The sequence below is a fragment of the Carcharhinus amblyrhynchos genome, chromosome 2 (genome assembly GCF_965287045.1).
Source record: "Carcharhinus amblyrhynchos chromosome 2, sCarAmb.v2.hapA, whole genome shotgun sequence".
NCBI lineage: Eukaryota > Metazoa > Chordata > Chondrichthyes > Carcharhiniformes > Carcharhinidae > Carcharhinus > Carcharhinus amblyrhynchos.
Window position 1 is genome coordinate 70,881,673 of NC_137325.1, and position 22,068 is coordinate 70,903,740.

Genomic DNA, 22,068 nt, shown 5'->3' on the forward strand with positions numbered 1-22,068 from the left:
TCTTCATTCTATTTCAGCAGAATTCGTTTGTATATCTTCCTTCAGTAAGCTGTGACATCTGGTGTCTTTTCCCCCTTGCCTATCTTTAATCCACACATGTCCACTGTTCCACCCCATGTCACCACTATAGTACACCTTATGCCAGTATCTGAGCTTGTGGCTACGGTTATCAGATACAGTGACAGTGTTCCTTCCTCAGATATCCATACTAGTTTTCATCCTTCCTCATTGGACTCTTGTGGCCACTTAGTCAGCTGTTCTTGTGTATTTGAAAGCATAAATGCAGAAGGAGAGGATTAGAGTGAGGGAAAGTGGGTGGATTGGCAAGCAAGTGGTCACACTATCATGCCAGGTATCAAGATGAGGGAGTGGTGGGAGTTGATAAGAGGCATTCTGTTCTCCTGGATGTTCTTGGCAACACTGGATACAACAATTGCAGCCACTACTGGCCACATAATGAGGAACTGTCTCCTCCAGAGATCTCAGCTGGAGTAGGTGTGCCTGTCCCCTCTTGCTCTCCTGCAAGAGAAAATTAAGGGCGTCACTGAGTGTGTACCATAGCTGATAGATGGAGGTATGTAGAAATGCTAAGAGGTTGGTGTGAGGCTGGTGAGGGTGGAATAGCTCAATGTTCATCCTGACTGCTAGTGATTGCCAATGAGTGAATGATGGGGTTTTGGTGCTTTGAGGGCAAAATGCAGCATAAGAGATGGTGGTGAATTGGGTAGGAGAATTTTTTAAAGAGCCGTTCACTGGCTTTGACTATCCATGAAACATCATTGAACTTCCTGCAGCAATGTCACCAGGCAAGATTTGGAAATTGACCTCCCTGGGCACCTCTTTACATTCACTTCCCAGGGTGTGACTTGGGATCCTCCACTCTGCTGTGGAAACATTGCTTTTCTTCTCCTTTTGACCTCAAACAAAGTGCTTCTGGTGCAGGATGGGAAAAGCTGGCATTCCCTCTCTCTTAGCTGTTGTTCTTCATTAGGTGGTTCTTCTCATAGCCACGTCCTACAGAAGAGAGTCAGCAACAACTTCCTTATGAGTGTAGCTCCCCTTTAAAAGAGATAGGCTGCCTTTAAGATGTGAAGGCCAGTTTAAACAGATACTTTCCATGCATGCTCGGCTCTCTGCTGATGGTGGGCTGCAGATGGCTGACTGTTACATTCATTGAAGTGAGAAGGCAGTGCAAAATTTATGTGTTGTCCATCTCAACAGATTTGGTTGTGGGCTAATTGCAAATCATCACCCCATATCTGAAAACAGGAACGCTAATTTTTTTCCTTATAAACCTTGGCCAGGATTCTCCCAAAAAATTCTAAGTGCTGAATGGGATTTTCAAAATGCCCTACAATCCTGCATTGCTGCCACACAGACCCCCTCAGTCCCCACTTCCTGATCACTGGCCTCCTGGATGTCTCCGGGTCAGCCCCGTTGTTATCCCTGCACCCTCCGCCAGCCCTGCTCTTCCCTATTCGCCTCCCTACATCGACAGACCCAATGCCCTCTCTGCCCCTCGGCAGCCTCCCCCACCACCCCGATAGCCAACGTGAATCAGCCCCTTCTCTTTCTCTGCCATCAATCCTAACTGTGGAGTGGCAGTGGGTCCCACATGATTTCCTCCCAATAGGCCCTGCGCCCCTCTGGCCCTGCCCCTTGGCACTGCACATATGCCCAGTGAGCAGTGCCTAGGTGCCCTTTGGGCATTGCCACTTTGCTCCTTAGGCTGTGCAAGAGTGCCAGGCTGGCAATGCCCGGGGCATCCTTACTCCTGACCTCCTGCAGGGCCCCCATGGTCTCCCTTCATTCCAATGGGGTTGGCAGACTTTTCCCTTTAGTGTGGAGGTGTTGTAAATCCCACTGGAGTGAACCACTCCTGGCAGGGGGTGGGAGAGAGGTTAATGGGCCTGAAGACTTCAGTACTGGGTCTGCGAATAAAATGGAAATCAGCATTTCAATACGAAAGTCAACTCCATGCCGATTTCCAGAGACGGGCTGGGAGAATCACCACCCACCACTGCCCCTTATCTTTTAGACTAATATCCTTAGCCTCTTTTGTTTTATGAAGTTTTTATTTCTTAATATATTCATTATATAGTCACTGTATTTTCATTGAGAATTATGAAATATTTCTTTAAATGTTCCTCTATCCCTTAGTCAACTTGCTCAAACAGAAAATGCTGGAAAATCTCAGCAGGTCTGATAGCATCTGTGCAGAGAGAATAGAACTAATGTTTCAAGTCTGGATGACCCTTCATCAGAGATGATGGTGTCAACTTGCCCCTTTTACCTATACAGTTGACCTTATTAAAGTTTGATATGTTACTTTCAAACTTAAATGTGATGAACTTAAACTGAAAATTCTGTCACATTCTTATTATTCTTCCCCACAGTATTGCTTATTATAAGATTAAGCCTGTCTCATTATCCAATGCAAAACCTAAAATAATCTTTTCCTGATGTATTGTTCTCGGTAACTGCCTCACATGCAGCCCATACACTTATCCTGCAAACCATTTCTGCCACTTTGATTTGTCTACGCCTATGAAGATTGAAGACCCACTCCTGCCATAATTATCGTATTAACTGTCAAATCCAAGAGTATAAATACTGCCAAGGTTCCTCTAAACAAATCTCACTAGTGCCCCTTGTTACTTCTTATTTCCACTCATGCTAATTCTTCCTGTTCTTCTGAGCCAATATCCATCCTCATTACTGGCTATACCACACTTTATCACACGGGCTACCATCTCCCCACTTTTTTGTTTTGTCCGTCTTTTCAAAATGTCAACTACTCTGGGATATTTGGTTCCCAGCTTTGGCCTCTAGATTATTAGATCGAGTCCATTTATCCATCTATCTCGACTTGCACCAAGATAAACTTGTGAAACCCAATCTGTAACAGTAAGCTGTTCATGCCACTCCTTCTAGCCCTGTTGATCACATTCATCCCTACAGAGTCTATCTGTGCAATCTAAGAGTAGTTACTGTGCAAAAGCTCAACAGTTCCTCATAAGGACAGCAGCAATCATCAAAGAACTAGCTAATTGTGGCCATTTTTGAAAATGTCCTCAGCTGGTGGGCCAAGTGTGACATTGGAGAGATCTCAGGGAAAGATTGCTTAACTAAGGATTGATAGTTAATGAAGAGCAACTAAAACTAGAAGAGAAAATAAAAAAATTGCAGTTGAAAATGGAGAAAAGCAGCCCTGTTTTTTTTTCCATTTTTATACTCTTTCCTTGTTGGCTTCCACATTACTAGCCGTTGTACATTGTGGCTGAGATTGAGAATGAAGTGAAGCAGGTTTGAAACTGCATCCAACCCGGCTGTGTGGTCATGTGCGTGTTAATATGTCAGCACTTTCCCTACAGTGAGTACACTTAGACGGATTTCTACCCCATCCCAGTAAGCTGATGGAATAAGGGATCATTTCAATTTGTTAGATTAGTTTAATTGGCAGTACCAATAACCCTATTCAGAAAATATAGGAAAGTAAACAGAGCAATCAATGTGTTTTGGAAGAGCAATCACAGAACCTTCAGCTGAAAGCTTCTTCAGAGCCAACTGACCTCAGTGATCTGATAGTTGCGTGAAGACATATCTTTTTCTCTGCGACAGTAAAAATGTCACTGAAACTGATGATCACAGCAGATGTCCAGCCCAGCGCCATGTTGGATAATGCCGAGCAAGCAGTTTATTTTACATCAGGAATTCCTGGCTTGCAGTCTAGAAATACCCGACAACTACACGTTGTTAGCTCATGTAATCCTTCAGGATTTTCTAACAAAACATTCCTATTAGTAACTAAGTGGATCATATTTATCTGAGAAATAAAATCCAAGAAGATACAAGATGGCAATTCATTGCAATAAGTAGCAGTTTCATTCATATTCCTCTAACTCAGAGTCCTTTTGTATAATGGTCCCTTCCTTCTGTTACTTCTGAAGGTAAACACTACAGACATATTAAAGAGCTAGCTTTTATCTGTTCATGTATTTCTCAATGTAGACTCTTGTTAAAATCAACATAATATATTGGTGAAATTGCTGTCACTGAGAACAGGTATTCAATGCTCGTGGAATGTTTCTCCAAGAGGGAAAATTACCTGCAAATAACTAATACATTAATGCTAATTTCCTAACTTATACCTCATTGTTCAAAGAATCCTGGAATCTCACAGCACAGAAACCATTCAGCCCATCCTGTTGTTCTGGCTCTTTGATAGGGCTAGATAATTAGTACTACTTTTCTACTCTGTGAAAACTGTTTCCTTTTCAAGTTTACATCCATTATTATTGTTATTGAGTCTTCTTTCACCTTTTCAAGCAGTGTATTCCAGATCATAACAATTTGCTGCACAAAATAAATTCTCACCATCTCACCACTTTTATCAATTATCTTAGATTTGTGTCCTCTAGTTACTGACCCTGCAGTCAGCGGGAAACAATTTCTCCTTAATTACTCTGTCAAACTGCATCATCATTTGGAATGCCACTGTTAAAATTCCCCTTAGCCTTCTCTTCTCGAAGAAGAACAATCCCAAGGGCAAGAGCTGGAAATACTGAGCAAGTCTGGCAGCATCTGTGGAGAAAGAAACAGAGCTAATGTTTTGAGTCCAATATGACATTTCATAGGAATGAAGTTTAACAAGCCATTTTTAAAGGATTAGCATAATTTACCTGCTTTGCTTTGTCCTTTTGCTGCAATTTTGATCACTTTTTTCAGTTTTTATGTGTAATTTTTCAAAGCAAGGTAATTTAAACTAGCATTAGAATATTTTCCACCTTTGGCACTCGGTATTAAACATTAACAAATGACTATAATATCATTAAATGCTACTACTCTGCCTCAACAATATGACTCAGTCCCAACCTCAGGAAAATTCTGGGCCTTCTTGTGAGTTATTCGCACTTGAATCTGTCTGTCTGATGTACCTGGGCTTGGTTTGAACACTAGTCTAAAAGGTTAAAATGCCAATTTTTAACTCCATACACCACACTGTGGAGGCTGGTTAGTTCAGTTGCTAGATAGTTGGCATATGGTTCAGAATAACAACAACAAGGTTCAATTTCTGTTGCAGCCAAGGTAGTCTTGTGAGCTTTTTCCTTACTCAGCCCCTAAGAGTGGATGGCAATAATGGCCAGCCTTCTCTGAGCAGAAAAACAGCTCAGAATGGAGCATCAGCAGACAGCAAGCAAAGGATCTGCCTTCGAAAGCACACATGAATGAACACTACACAATCTACCTTATTTACTATTAAGCAAGTAACCTGTATTGTTCATCCTTAAATGAATACTGTCTTCATGGAATGCTTGGCAAACTGTGATAGAATTATAGAAACACAGAAAATAAGAGTAGGCCATTTGCACCAGCAAGGCTTTTCTGCCATTCATTATAATCATAGCTGATCATCCAGCTCAAGAGCTTGATCCCAGTTAACAAAAATAACAAAAGAACAAAATCAGCCCGGGAAACAGGCCCTTCGGCCCAACGAGCCCGCCCAAGTTCCCCCATATCCTTTGATCCCGTTAGCCCCAAGAGCTATATCTAATTCCTTCTTGAAAACATACGATGTTTTGGTCTCAACTGCTTTTTGTGGTAGTGAATTCCACAAGCTCACCACTCTGTCAGTGAAGAAACATCTCCTTATCTCAATCCTAAAAGATTTACCCCTTATCCTTAGAATATGACCCCCTGGATCTGGACACTCCCACTATCAAGAACATTCTTCCTGCATCTACCCTACCTAATCCTGTTGGAATTTTATAGATTTCTATGAGATTCTCCTTCACAATTTGTTCATGCATCTGTGTGGGGGATAAACCAAAGAAAGAAAAGCATGAGTTATTTCTTGTCATTTTGATATCCGATAATATTGAACCTCAATGTTATTCATATTGCTGTATTAATACAGAAATATAATAAGGCCATCATCAAGATGATGCCATGTTTACTAGTCATCATTGTAATATAAAGGCAAAACTGATAAGTTTCTTCACATGATAATCAGCTCTGAATTATTTTAGGTCAAGGTCTGGTTCCAGAATCGGAGGATGAAATGGAAACGTGTTAAAGGAGGCCAACAAGGAGCTGTCGCAAGGGAAAAAGAGCTGGTTAATGTGAAGAAAGGGACATTACTGCCCTCTGAGCTCTCTGGCATCTCCACGTCAGGAGCTCATCACGCTGGAGACATTCTATCCAATGATGAAAGCCAAGACAGTGATCACAGCACTGAACTCGGCCACTTGTGATGTACAAAGTAAGAGAATGTCTTGACAGATTCTCAGGAAAGTAATGGCATGAGGAGAATGCAAACAACATTGTCTTACAGCCTCTGTGTGAATGACTCCTTGTGGACATGGTGCAAACATCAGAGCCTCTGAACATTCCATATTTGCATATGACAATCGGACAGTTTGCAAGTTTATGCCTTGACTTCCACTGTAAATAAGAACAGGAATTAATACAAAAAAGCAAAGCGATATGAACAGAAATGCACGAGAGAGCAAAAGAGAAGATTTCTTCTGTGTAGTGAGTCGGTGAAGCAAAATAATAAACACATTTATAAAGAATAAGTATACAAATTTGTCACAGAAGAAATCTTCACCCAATAATAGGAAATGTAGCAATTCAATGTAATTGAAATTTTTAAAATAGTGCTCTGAAAGAGACAGTAGCAAATGGCGTCACATTCACCAGTATTCTCAAACATCAGTGCAATACTTATTCAAATAGAAAAATAGTTTTTCAGGCAGCAGCAACACACAAGGCATTGATATTTATCGGGTTGCCATGTCAAGTGTTTTAAAACCAGATGAAGTTGACAAATATTCAGCCAGATCTACAAAAGTTTGAAACTTCTACAGACAGCTACCCTTGTGAATGATACCAAAGTCATGCAGTAATAATAAAGGCTTAATTTGTTGCCCTGTCAGTAGTCATTTCATGCACATCAGGGATATCATTCAACAGCCAGCTGAGTGTTGGAAATACTAATGTTATATCCAAGGTGAAATATTATCAAATTCTATCACGTAAATTAAAATAACGTGTAACTAGTTATTATCAAAATGTTAAACAAACATTGAAACACTCAGTGCAGCAGAAAGTTCAACGATGATTTCAGTTTTCATTTTTCTTACACAAAGGGCAATAGAAATTCCTGTTTCCAATCTGTTTTTGCCAAATTATTTCTTACTTCAATTATTAGTCAAACAAAAAAAATCACTGTGTAACTGGATAATTTGACATTATACAATCCAGATCATTGGTTTACCTAATTTGTTATGAGTCTTAGCGAAGTGATGACAAAAACAGTTTAATCCAATGTTATCACAATAACCTATTGGCATTGTCCAACATCTGAGAAGTTTTTACGAGTACTCCTAAAAGGTATAATGTTGATAATGCAATTTTATGCACTGATATTTTATGCATGTCAGAGTTAGGTGATGTAAAACATGAAAGTCTAATAGCATTCTGGAATTCTTTTTGGCCCTCTCATGCTTAGTATTTCTATTTGATAAGATCTTTGAATATGAATGATAGGTTTATTAAGCAAATTCTACGTATTTTATTGAGATGTAGTAAACTGTTGAATAATGTGCGCATCTAACCCAACCAAATTCCGATCAATATCTTCTCTATGGTATTTAATGTAGTATAATGGTTACTCAGGAGTGAAATACAAGGCTGTACCTCAATTGAAAATTGAGGAAATAATTCCTGATCTACCAGGAATTAGAGAGATACATGCTTGGTGCCAGAGTAGGGTTGAGTTGCAACTGAGCAGTAGGTTTTGTATGTAATGCTTAATGACAGGGTGGACTAAATGGTTGAATGTTTTTATTCCTATATTATACATACATAATAAAAGTAACATCAGAAACGTTTACAAATGCTGTCAGATTCAGAGATAAGGTTATAGCTTTTACCTCACCCCTGCCGGTATGTTTTATTTTATCTACTGTGTATGACTTTTTGTTTAAAATTGTCAACTTGACATTTTCAGTGTGTTCCTAATGTGGTTATGCATTCCTTCACAGGTTTACAGGTGAATAACTTGCAATGGATTGCAGGAAAATTTCATACACAATATATATTATCATAGCATCTGTAGTACCAATGTGATTCATACAAACTTCAAAATATATAAATAGTTGTAAATAATGTTTTAAACTTAGAGTTTCATTAATTACTTGGTAAATATGACTCTTAATGTTCTGATCATGTCTTAACAATGAGAAAATCCAATTCACAATGAGTTCAGCAATCCAGTAATGCAGCATTTTAAATCTTCTAAAATAGAACATTTCAGTAATAGAAATATGCTTTTATAAATCTTGATACGTAATCCCAGGTAAAGATTGTGCCTCAACAGCCTATGGTATATAAGATAACAGATGACCAGAGAAAGGATGCAAACATTGTTGGTATAAAAAAATTCTAGTTTTATGTTCAAAGCTTCTGTGTAAGAATTGCAGGAATGTAATAAATGGGATTGTCTTCAGAAAATAAAGAGTTTGGCACCCTGATATATACTAGTGTTCCGATCCCAGCTGATGTTACTATTGGGCAGTCAAGTCCCAGAATGGAACCCTGGCTCAATAGACTGTAAAAAACTTTTAGTTTTTTGTTTAGAGTCACAAATGAACAGAGTGACATCACTTACAATTCATTTTTAACAGAAGTATAAAACATTTATTAAACATGAAAAGATCAACTATAATTTAGTACTCCTTCATCCCACCTATATCATCACATTTTTAAGACTAACACAAGTTACAAAATATATCTTATACTCTATAATGTTCTCAGAAAATACAGTCCTACATGGTAGACACACTACACTCTGAAACCAAATGGCAGTTGCCACCCATACAAGTGGGTTTCTGATCCCCCACCCCAAATGTTTATCACACTGTGAACCAAGTGGTTTCACTGTAACTCCAATTTCCAAACAAGTGTTTCTAAACTCTTGGAAAAACATGCTTGTAATCTTTCCACAAACAAAGCTTTCTCTTGGATGCCCTCACCAAGGATCAACTTCAGGATTTCAATTTCTCCTTTCATAATTCTGCTCTCTTGGAATAACATGGATCCAAGTTTCCACATTATTTCTCAGGTACCCAGCTATGCCAACAGAATACTATTGTTTCACAAGCTTGTATTAAAATACCAAACTTTTGATTTACCTCAGATGTCTGGCTTCTCAGTTTAAATCTGGTCTTTGCAGCTATTGCTTTAAATCAGAGTACTTTCACCATTTTTTAATTTTAACTTCATCCAGCAATGCCTTTTTTCATCTTCTTGTTCTTTGTTTCTTTAAGTTAACTATCTTCATGAGACATACTTTTTGTCCCAACTCTCTGGTTTCTGGATTTTCTTTTGTTCTTTGAGAAGTCTGCTTTTTGTAGCTCTCTGGTCCTATCTAGCTCCTCCTGGCTCCAGCTTAAAACTGAAGTCAAAAGTTTTTTTTAACCTAGACTGGCACCTGGTTGCTAAGCAACAGCTGAGTCTTTCTTTAAACCCTGTTTTCATATCATAAATCCTTTAATCAGTTTAAAGCAGTGAAAACCCACAGACATGCAGGCACTTTTGTTTAATATGAATTTATCTAAAATTTCAACCCTTTCTTACCCAACCTATACAAAAACTCAAAATCAAGCTTAGAGCTGTATATTATTTTTAATGAATATAGATTATTTAAAACTAATCTGTATCCTGACACAAGTGATGAAGTTACAGGTTACAAGACAATGTATACCATGACATAATATGTAAATGAAAAATTGGAAAGGGGTTGTAAAACCTTTTTCATGAAAAGATGTAGGCCCTTTCAACAAATAATGCTCAAACTCTGCAGTTTCTCAGAGAAATCTGCTTGCATAACATTTCCTAAGAGTTAATAGCAGATTTCAAATGGCTTCTGAAGTAATATATAGACAATTCCTGGTGGTATGAAAGCAAATCAGTTCAGTTAGTTACCTGCTGGGAATAGTAATTATGCAATTTGCTTAATGAGCTTCAAGTAGGTTGAAATCCAATATATTGAAAGTAATCACCTGAGAAACATATGGCTTCTTGATGGTGCAGTAAAACAGTGAAACAGCCAAACCTTTGACAGCATATCGTTTATAATGCCCTGTCTGCTTTTGCCTTTACACAAACTCATACATAACATCGAAGCACTGAAATGTTTTGCTGTGTCTTGTGACAGAAATACAGAGGGTGATTCTTCCAAGAGTGCTGAATTGGTGGGAAAACTGTTCTAAATCCCAATTGTTTTCTCAGTTCAGCTTCTCACCTGAATCTTTGTATTCTGCGCACTGCAGAGGTCCCAGTCAGGAATCTCATTAAAAACCCAGGGGGGCAGGGCCTATTCATGCCAGAGTTTGACAATTCTGGAACTCTGCGCATGCACAGTGGTCCCGATCTGTCAGACTCCCTTTTTGTTGGCCAGCTCGATCACTGGCCAGCCTGGAATTCCCACAGTGCAGCCCTTCCAGCCCTCCCACCCCCGCCTCACATGGCCCGATTGTGGCCCCCACAACAATTCCTGGGCCAGCCTGACTCGCCCCCTCCATGCTGGAGTGCCCTGATATCCAACCCACCCCCCCCCTCATCCCAGCAGACCCCTGCCCCCTGCTGATTTCCTTCCCCCCCCCTTAACGGGGTCAGATCCTAACCCCCACGCCTTCCCGAGGCAGGCACCCCCCCAGGTAGACCACACCCCCCTCCCCCCCACTCCCACCCCCACCCCCAGCCTGCCTCAATCACTTCCCTCCATTCATCCCAGATCAATCCTATCTGCAGGATGGCAGCAGGACCCCTCCACCACCCCCACAATCACCCCAGGCCTCGCCCACAATAGGCCCCCTTGGCACTCCTGATTCCCGATGGGCAGTGCCAAGGTGCCCCCGGGCATGAGCACTTTGCCTCTTGGGCAGTGCTGGGGGCACAGGCTGGCACTGCCAGGGTGCCCATACCCAGGGAGCACCATGCTTCTGCCACCCTCCTGAGGAGCCCTGATTGCCCCCCTCATTCTAGCAGGGTCTCCCGCTAGTTCCCCGAATGTGGGGTGCTCGTCTGAACCCTGCTGGAATGAAGTACCCCTGAGGAGGGTGGAAGATTCAATCGGGACCTGAAAGTTCCCAATAATGAACTGAAACATATTTAAAATATTTTTTTAAAAGAGTTAAATGACTTAGCTGCCTTCCTGCCAGCTCCCAGCACGGTCTGACTGGCCACTGTTCACCGGCTTTAGGAGATGCACGCGTGTTCCAGGCACATCCACAAATCCCAGTACAAGGCTGGTGACGTGCATTTCCCATCTTGATCAGCCTGAAAAGTTGTGGGTTGCAATGGGAGAATCGCGGCTACAATTTCTTGCATTTGTTTACATGTTTAGTGAAGGGATTTTTAAACAATTTTGAAATGCACTCCTGATCAATTCACATTGAAGTCATCATCACCAGGGAAAATATTATTTTAAGAAATCTAATGTTTTTTTTTGCCCCATGAAGGAATCGCAACTGCTTTCAATTTATTCTGGGCAAGTGGAGATGCAGAATCACAAACTGCATTTCACTCTCCCAATTTTTTTTTGGATTTTGAAAGAAGTATAAAAAGAACAGCATAAGGACATACATTATGTTTCATCTGTTCTATATAATTTAGCACTATTTTGCCAACTATCTTTCGGAAAACAAACACACACACCGATGATTAATGTTTATGAAGCGTGGAAGCACCTCTAAGGACTGCCAAAAACGATTTCATTTTTATTGTCACAAGTGAGGACATTCCAACCAGCAACCTGCTTTATGTAAAGTCTAAGAAAATGCATCGCATTTCTGAACTTCCAGATGTTGACTCGATGCAATACCTGTAACTGCAGAGGGGCCAATTGGCTTGTAGGGTGGGATTTTCCAAATGTGCTCGTCCTGAAACTAGAAAATCCCACCCAAGATCAATAGACCTTGCTGTGGTCCACCCCTCGCCCACTATAATTCCCATGGTGGGTAGAAAAGGAAAATTCACCTCACAGTTTCCTGAACACTATTAAACTGCTGAAAGCAAAGATCAGTATTGTGATGGTCAAATGTGCATCAATTGAAAAACTGGCCATGTCCTTTTCAGTGCTTTTTATGTGCGCTGGAATGTCAAGTTCACAATTGGTCCATTGAGAGGAAATAGCTTGGTTCAATCGTGCTTGTGATTGACCTTCAGTTGTAACAATGCTGCATTATCTATAGAGTTCATGCTTCTTCAGTAGGGTTATTTATCCTAATGATTTGATTGTGTGAAAGTACTTCACGTTGTCCCTCTGTCTGCATGGGTTTCCTCCAAGTGCTCCAGTTTCCTCCCACTGTCTGAAAGACGTGCTGGTTAGGTGCATTGGCCATACTAAATTCTCCCTCAGTATACCCGAACAGGCACCAGAATGTGACGACTTGGGGATTTTCGCGGTAATGCCATTGCAGTGTTAATGTAAGCCTACTTGTGACAAAATAAACTTAAAAATGTACACATTTTACTTGTACTCAGAAAGCTATCACTTTAACACACACAATTTGAAAGGGAATTGTTTGAGAAACTTGTTTCACAGAATAGTTTCTCAGACAAACGCTTTCGTCTGTGCAAACCACTCACTGTAAGGTTCATGTCTTCTGCAGCCAGCAGGTAAGATGTGAATTCCAAGCAGCTCAGATCAGTGCTACTAATCAGAATGCAAGAGATAAAAGTTAGTATTTGAATATGTTAAGTTCAGCAGAAGCATATGAATTACAGCTCCAGCCTACAGTCCAAGATTTATGCAATTACATGGGTGATGAAAATGGTCTCTGAAAGTCGATCAAACAGGTGGTAAAAAATTGGGAGTCTACCTTACACTCTGCCCAGTTGAATATGACAGGTGGCATGGTAGCATTGCTGCTTCACAGCTCCAGGGACCTGGGTTCGATTCCTGACTGTCTGTGTGGAGTTTGCACATTCTCCTTGTGTCTGCGTGGGTTTCCTCCGGTTACTCCGGTTTCCTCTCACCCGAGATGTGGGGGTTAGCTTGATTGGCCATACTAAAATTGCCCTTAGTGTCCTGAGATGCATAGGTTAGAGGGATTAGTGGGTATATATGTAGGGATATGGGGGTAGTGCCTGGGTGGGATTGTGGTTGATGCAGACTCGATGGGCCTAATGGCCTCTTTCTGTACTGTAGAGATTCTAAGTCATTCTAAAAAAAAATGTGGTGGGTTGGTGTTTAGACCCAAAAACTAAATTTTTGTTTTGCTATATTTATGTACAATGGTGTAGCAATGTAAATAACAGAATGTATATTCCTTATTCTTCCATGACCTTCCCCCTCCCTATCTCTGTAATCTCCTCCAATCCCACAAGCCTCTGAAATATCTGCGTTCTTCTAATTCTGTTCTCTTGTGTAATCCCAATCATAATTGCTCCAACACTGATATCTGTGCCTTCAGTTAGCCAAGCCCCAAGCTCTCGATTATCCTCCCCACACCATCCCACATCCCTATTCCTCTTTCCCCTTTTCAGACGCTACTTAAAACTTAAATCTTTTGGTCACCTAATCTAATACCTCCTTGGGTAATTCAGTGTCATATTTTGTTTTATAACCCTCCTGTGAAGTACCTTGAGATGTTTCATTGTGTTAAAGGCACTATATAACTATAAGGGGTTATTGTTTGTCTTCTTAATTTGCAGGCAATGCTTAGTACCGTACTTATTTATGACATAGGCTTATGTAGCTCTATAAAGTGAGTGAATCCTGAGACTTTACTGTTGAAAATAACAAAGGGAATTGTGATAACATTTTTTCATAAATCTGTAGGCCATCAACAACGTACAAAAAATGAAATGAAAACAGAAAATGCTGGATATGCTCAGTAGCTCTGAGGGCATTTGTGGAAGAAACAGAATTAATGGAGGCAACTTTGAGCCTACGTTCTTTCTGCGGGAATAACAGCGTGCACTCAAAATTGAGAAAGAACAATTCACACTGGTGAATTTCCGTGTTCTGATCTTCCTGGCCCCTAGCTGATGGAGTGGCATGAAACACGCCCCTTTAATCCATTAGCGCTGATCAAGAGGCACCGGACAGGACTTGGGGGCCACAGGTGAGTTCAACTCAAGGCTGGGGGCTGGTGGGTCCCAGAATCTCCATTTCAGGGAGAGGGGTTAGGTGGGGTTACTTACATGCCCTACCTTTCCTTCATTTCAGGCACCCCTTGCTTGAAACGGATTGTGAAGGCTGGTTTGCAGGTAATGCTTCCTATGTCCTCCTTCCTGGGTTCCTATCCATATCTCTGCTGAAAGCTTCAAAACCAGAGACTCAGCACTAGGGCAACTGTGGGCAACTGGGTAGTATCCCATGACAGGTCAGAGTGGGGGATTCAGGAATGAGCTGCGTTTCTCCTCACTTATGCAATGGTGTGAGGACAGAATAGATGGGAATCATAGAATAGAATCCTTACAGTACACAAGAGGCCATTCAGCCCATCAAGCCTGCACCAACAACAATCCCACCCCAGCCCTCTCCCTATAACGTATCTGCCCTGCTAATCTCCCTGATATTAAGGGGCAATTTAGCATGGCCTATCCACCTAACCTGCATATCTTTGGACTGTGGGAGGAAACCGGAACTAAACCCAAGCAGACACAGGGAGAACATGCAAACCCCACACAGACAGTCACCCAAGGCTGGGTTTGAACCTGGGTCCCTGACGCTGTGAGGCAGTATGGTTAACCACTGTACCATCAAGCCTGCACCAGGACAAAGGGGAGAAGCTGCCCAGCAGTGTAAAACTCATTGTCAGCTGTGCTTGCTGCTCAGCTCTGCACGTCCTGTGACTGGAAGAAACAGCGTGCCCTCTGGGAATGCACTGAAGATGCCAATTGCTGGCCTTTCATGATTCATTTGTGCCTTGTTTGCCACAAGAGGCAGATACTTGGCTGAACAGGCCACTGGCCTCTCTTTACTAGCGATAATGCCAATAAATGCTGTGCAGCTAAGCAGCGCTACCAATTAGTGGAGGCCACCTTTTGACCCTTTACAAGCCAATGCCCCAAGCATTGAACTGATATTCCCAGAAAAGCTGCAACACCACACAGATAACATTGATGTGAACCCCTACGCAAAGCATGATGGTAGCATCTATCATTACACACCCCAATTAAAGTCATGACAGGAAGCATAATCAAGGTCCCCTATCAAGTTGCAAACACTGTTCACATGCAGCCTCTTGACTGCTCTCTAATATCACGTCAGTTTCTTTGGGGGTGTCTTGCAGACTGGGGAATGAGAGTGTTTGGTGCCACTGAGATCCTGGTGGATCCACAGGCTGCATCCTGCTGGAGTTGACAGGGATAAATGTGGAGATGTACAATCGTGTCCAAGTAGAGAGTGTGAGGGCTGGTGTTAAGGCACTGTGATGTCATTGGGTGGTAATCCCAGAGGAATTGAGACAGGAGGGCTGGGAATCTCTCACAAACCCTTGTAACTCACTGGTTTTCCTTTCTTTATAGCGCATGGTCTGGACGATCACGGAACCTGTCGAGTTGGCTAGCCTACTTATTGCCACAGGGTAGTGGAAGAAATACTGACTGCACCTGACCAGGACCAGTACCCTGTGGAAGAAGGAAAGGCTTGGCCTGTGGCTGTTGTGGAAGAAGCACAGCAGAAGCGTAAGTATCGGTCGAGGGAATTCCGATGTCAGTCATCATACCTGCAAATATCAGAGCTGCAGTGCCACAGAAGGCTACATCTGTCTCTGGGACAGTGAACCCCCTCTGCCAGATCCTGCAAGATCAGATACCACATGGATGGGACTCTTCTAGTAAGGACACTCACTGTCACTCTTAAACTTAAAGCTGCTGTGAACTTCAATGTGAGTAGCTCATTCAAGGCAGCTTGGAGACCTGAGTGGCAATTCCAGTCAGCCACACACAAATGCACCCAGGAGGTCACAGATGCCCTTTGTCTAAGGACTCACATATGTATCAACTTGGACCTGGACCAGGCGAGTCTAGATGCCAGGGCCATGGGCTTCGCTACCTTAACAGGCTTGCCACAGGTGCAAGGTTTGATTGACTGCACCCACATAGTCCTGTGTATTCCAGGGCACCACACGGTGCCATTCATGAAACGCAAGGGATTCCACACCCTCAATGTGCAGCTTATCGGTGACCACCTGGTGTGTCACTGACTGGGAGATGCCATTCAAGACACTCCCAGGGAGCATCCATAACAGCTACATCTTGGGGAATTCTCAGATCCCAGCTGTCTTTGAGGGAAACTGGCAGCTGGAGGGATGGATCCTCACTTGGGACACGGGGTACCCACACAAGAGGTGGCAGATGACACCTGAGCAGACATCACAAATGCCAGGGGAGATTCATTACAATGAGGAGCAATCTGAACATGCATACATGTCAAGCAGGTGATTGGCCTGCTGAAGATGCAGTTCAGGTACCTAGAAAATATAGCCCCCAGACAGTGTCCCACATCATTATAGTCTGCTGTGCTCTCCACAACTTGGCGCTGTAGAGGGGAGACAACCTGGACCTGGAGGTTACGGGTGTAGTGCTCACATCCATCTTGCAGTTGAGCTGGGCAACCTGTCAGCACCTTGACAGTCCTTGGCCTCCTAATTACTAGAGAACACTATTACACATACAAAGTTGCACTTTGATGGAGGAGACCAAGGGGATTCAGCCTTCCATGTATGGGGGTTGGGGGGCATGCTAGTAGCATTGCATTCTTACTGCGTGCCAGTGTGGGAGGGGCATAGGACTGCCATTCTCACACTCCACAGGGATGAAGCACTGGTGGTTCCCCCAAGCTTGGTGGAGGTTCTATTAGGGAACAAAGTGAAATTTATTGTCAAACATTCAAAAGAAAATGGTGACCTATCTATTACTGGTGCCTATATTCATGCATGCCCACCAAGTGCCTACAGTTAATTAATCTTCCTGATACTCCCACTACATCTTGGTGTATCTGCAGGATCCACAGCTGAGGTTCAGGCAGCCTGCTGGCTTCTAGGTCTTTTTGCCTGAGATGACCTTGGCAGGTGTCTCCTGGGGGATGCTGGGACCTTGAAAGCCCAGGCCTGCTTTTGGACACCATGGACATTTGACTGCTTTCATCCTCGCTGTCAGGACATGAGGTGTGTTGCTCACAAGAAGCAAGGTGTCAGATGAGTTGGAGATACCCACGGTCCCCTGGATGGAGTGAACTGGGCTGTACTCCTGCTGGTCCTCTTCCCTTCATCTTGCTGGTTTTTGGTAGGTCTAGGGGGCGCACGTATGGTCAGGCCTGTTCTGCTGGTCAGCCTTCAAGAGAAAGGAGATGGTGTTATTACATTACAAGGGATACAGAGGAAACATTGATTATTCACTTGAGACTCTGTGTTGAAGATTCTCATGTTTCTCTGTTGCCCCACTTCACCAGCAGCGCAGGAATGCTCTTCCTCCTCCCGGCCAGGTCGAGGGCTTGCTCTTCAAAACGTGTGAGGGTTCTCAGCTTGGGCATGACTTCAGCTGGCTGTGCCCAATAAATGCCTGTTGTGTTTGAGCTTGTCCTGCAATGACACTGAGAGTTTAGGTGGGAGTGTTGATTTTTCAGACGGTGATGAGATGCGACAGGCATGGGGGCTTGAGTGAGAGCTGGAGTGTGAGGAGCATAACAGTGAGTAAGGGGGAACGTGGTGATTGTGGGAGGGAGGGGGGAATCTGGAGTCCGGTGTTGGCTAAAGCCAAGATGATTGAGTGCGAGCAGTTGGGATGCAAGGGTGTCCAGTGGGAGACTGGAGGTGGTTCACTTACCCTGACTGAGCAAAGAAGATCATTCACCTTCTTCTGACACTGCTGCCCTGTCCACTTCTGAAGTACGCTTGCACTGACCGGGATTGACACTGCATCCCAGGTGTGAGTGGTGATCTAGCTGGAAGGCCATCTCCTGGAGTGAAGTTCCAGTGTGTCCTGCCTCTGCAGCACTCCATCCAGCATCCTGGTGAAGGCATCCTCTGGAAAGCACAGTGCTGCTTTCTTGCCTGCCATCCTCTGTAGTCATTGTGGAACAAGTGCTTGGGGGCCGCTTACATAGAGCTCCCCGGTGCTTGTAGCAGTTAAGACTTTGCTGTATGGGCAAGTCAGAGGGAACACAATTCGGCTTAAAAATACACCAGCACTGTCAGCAGGAATCACTCCATTTTTCACACCAGAACCAACACTCTGACATTTTCTGGTAAGATTTCACCCAAACAGAATAACATTTCAGATTGATGACCTTTCATGAAAAGTCACACAAAAGTGAAACCAAGTTGTCACTCCTGGCAATAATACTTTTTCAAGTTATAATTTTTCATAATTGGGAATGTAACATGGAATATTTATCATTAAATGTTCTTTTTGAGCTAGAGTTCCTGTTGGTTGAGTTTGAAGGTTCTCATTTAATTGGCAGTCTCTTGACCATACATATCATAGATTGTGGCGTATAAATCGACCTGACATATAAAACAGCTCCATTTTGTGGACACCAAAGTCCAAGCTTAGGCCTGTGTTCGATGGACAAGTTGATCTTCAGGTCAGAAATACACATTTACAGTTATACATGTCTTATACATTGGCACACGGGTTCAAGCAGGGAGCAATGTAGGACACATTGCCAAGGAGATATACAGGATTTTAAGACACAACCACACAGAACAAACAGCACATTGGTGACCAACAAACAGGATTTTTTCTATATCTCGAAATAGCAATGACCTGTGCCAACACTTATTGTCCACATTTTGTTTTCAGAGTATAATTTGACCCCTGTTTTTGAAAAGTTTCAAGGTCAACTTAAATAACACAATATGCCCATATTGTTAATTCACAATTACTGCTGTTGAATTTGTAATCGATTATATGCTTTATTTTTCCATAATGTTTTATAACTGGACCAATAATATAATACAGAGCAATTGATATACTTAATTTAATTGGGTGCAGAGATCTGAGGCATAAAATACACGTAAGAAATTCACCACAGCCCAAAGGAGGCAATGAGCAAAATATGGGATGTGAGTCCATGCACATTCAGTTTGTGTACAATGAGCACTAGGCCCCTTGGTAGTATTTATAAAGTTTTGGAGTATCTGAGCAGCTACAAAGTATCTATTTGGAATGGAAATTGAAGAGATCTAAAAGAATTGAACTGCTCTGAGTGTCCTCTCACTCTAACATCAGCAGCAGAGACCTGCGCAAAAGCCAAATACTGCAAAGGCTGGAAATCTGAAATAAAAACAGGTCTTGCTGGAAGTAATCATCTGTTGAGAGGGAAACTGAGTTAATGGGCAGGATTTTCTGGCCTCACTTGCCTCAGAATTGGAAAATCCCGTCCAAGGTCAATGCACCTGTCCATGGTCCTCCCCTTGCCCGCTCCCATTCCTGTGGTGGGCGGGACGATAAAATTCGCCCCAATGTTTTAGTTTGATATTTCATCAGGAAAGCCGGAGACTGAGGTGGGGGCCTGATAAAGGTCTACAAAATTATGAGAGGCATAGACAGGGTAGATAGTCAGAGGCTTTTTCTCAGGCTGGAAGCCTTGCAAGATTTTCTCCCTCCTTCTTACTGATAGGGAAACAAAGATCATTTCATGGAATGTGTTCATCCCATAAACAATCAGAAAACTTTCACTGCAGCTGACTGCAATGGAGTAAATACAGGATCCACCCATTTCCATGATCAGAACAAAAGCACATTCTGGACCCTCAAATAAATGAGTTGATATCAAAATGGAAACGCTTTGCATGATGAGTGGAATGCACTGCCTGAAATTGGGATGGAGGGGAATCAACATAGCACCCTGAAGTGAAAACAAAATGGCTGGGCTGTGCTGAAAAGACAGGGGAGTGAGACGTGTAGAGTTTGTCCTTATTGACAGACGGTGTGGACACAATATTTGCAATGGTTTCCTTCTGTGCTGTAACCGTTTTATAATTCTACAAACTGCTTACTGTTGGTGCGCTAAAGCAAATACACCCCTTTTCATTTTAATTTAAAATATTAATGGACAGGGTTTTGATGTAGAAATAATGGTGAGGCTAACAGATCACGTCATAAATTGCACAGCATCTTTCAGCTGTCATACATGGCCAGCTAAATGGAGAAATCAGGAAGCTGTCCTACTTGTTTGGAAGCTTCTGTACACCAGCACATCATCAAGAGGCTCAGCAATGAAATGCGCAAAATGTCACAAAGCTTCTTCCATCACCAATTGCCTTTGAGAAGATGATGGCAAGCTGCCATTTTGAACTGCTGTAGTCCATGTGTTGTAGATAAGCCAACAGTGTTGTCTGGGAGGGACTCAGTGGCAATAAAGGAATTTACCCACTTAATACCCTCGACACATCAAAGCTGATGCCAATTTCCATTGTAAGAAAATTGATAGCAGTGCGATAAATTTAATTATAGTCATACCACGTCTCTGCCACTGAAAATGTATTTTTACAAGTGTAGAGTTTCATTCCTTTAGATTTTAATTATTGTTAGAGATTTACATTTTTCAACTTTTTCTTTCTGTCTCCTTATCTTAATCCTATTTTCTCTGCTTCTCTGTTTCACTTTCTGCTTTACTTTATTTCACTTGATGTAGCTAATTTGACACTAAATTAATGATTCTAATGGGTTCTTCCTAGCTCAGACTGCAGCGCTCATTATTGGTTGTTTAATCTGAATGATTAAACTTGCCTTGCTTGCCATTCACTGTTCTCAGAATCACGATAGAAGGTACTATGGCAACACAGATTGCTAACAATGACTAATGCAATAACGCTATAGAAAATCGGGAGGAAATTAGAAATGTAACAAATGGCTGACTGCAAATTCTTGCGTATTATGATTAATCTATTTAAAACAACAACATTTGAAACTTGGTTTATGTTGACCAAGCTCTGTATTCTAACACAGTCATAGTAATTGCCCAGGTGAAAACTTTTTTAGTATGATCTCTAATTTCAGGATAACATATCTGAGCATCATAACAACATTTCTGATTAATATATCTGTACCCACTGCCAAAGTCTTTCAAAAGCTTATTGCAGCAATGTACACAAGTTGCAGTGGTGATATTTTTAGCCATTTTTTAGGTGATAAAGGGAAGAATTTTACAACCTCCCTCAGGCGAGGCTCGTAAAGTCCCACTTGAGCCAGCGGAGAAGTCCATTCTGCGAGCTTCACCTGCTCCAATTCCGGGGCAGGCGAGGTGGTAAAATTCCAGCCAGAGTCTCAATTCCCTCTGTGGGATTTAGAAGAAGGTTCTGTTCACAGACAAATGATTGTCAGTTTGATAGTGCACCTGTTGCTAACTTTAATCCCAGTTACCATCATCTAATTTTGACTTCAACATTTCTTGATTGTATCCCAAATTCTTCGGATTTTCGATTTCCCAATGGGCTTAATAGGGCTATAACATATGGCAATTGTTAGAGTAATAAGATCAATTAATCCAATTATTGGGAAATTGAATCAATTACCTTCAGCAACTGAAGTACTTCTAAATCATAATATGGATGATAGATTTGTTTTTGCATATATGTTACCTTTTGTTTATATTGGACGCGTATCCATTCGGTAAGTTTGATGTAAGATGCAATCTTCAGTGAGTTCACATCCATGAAATTTAAAATGATCAATTCTTTGCCGTAATGTATAAAACAATGCAGAGAGACAGTTCTTTTTCTGTCTGTATCTTTTTATCTCTCTTATTCACCTCTGTACTTTCCAATTTTACTTTCCCTTTATATATTTTTTAAAATTTTCTGCGTCACACTTCATGGTTTGGAATCTGGATGTCTCAGTGAAGATTTTTCAGTCTGATTTGTGAAGAGCCTCACTGTTTCTTGCCCTAATCACAAACATCAAAGATCCTCTGTAGAGGGTGCCAGACTGGAAAAGATACTGTATTAGAGGAGATCTACATTGAGAAACCCAGAGAAACCCTGAGGAGCAGTCAGTGAATTGAAGCAAGTGCCTGTTTTTTTGGCTGCCCATATCAAACTT

At 42.0% G+C, this 22,068-nt stretch overlaps 1 protein-coding gene across 1 annotated transcript in view; it reads left to right on the forward strand.

Moving 5' to 3' along the window:
* The window catches only part of meox2a (mesenchyme homeobox 2a), a 52,745-nt gene extending 44,224 nt beyond the window's left edge, over positions 1-8,521 (forward strand). Inside the window, exon 3 of the mRNA XM_080216507.1 lies at positions 6,030-8,521. Coding sequence (XP_080072633.1) covers positions 6,030-6,254 — 225 coding nt within the window. The 3' untranslated portion in view covers positions 6,255-8,521. The remainder of the gene's footprint in view (positions 1-6,029) is intronic.
* Positions 8,522-22,068: the final 13,547 nt, after the last annotated feature.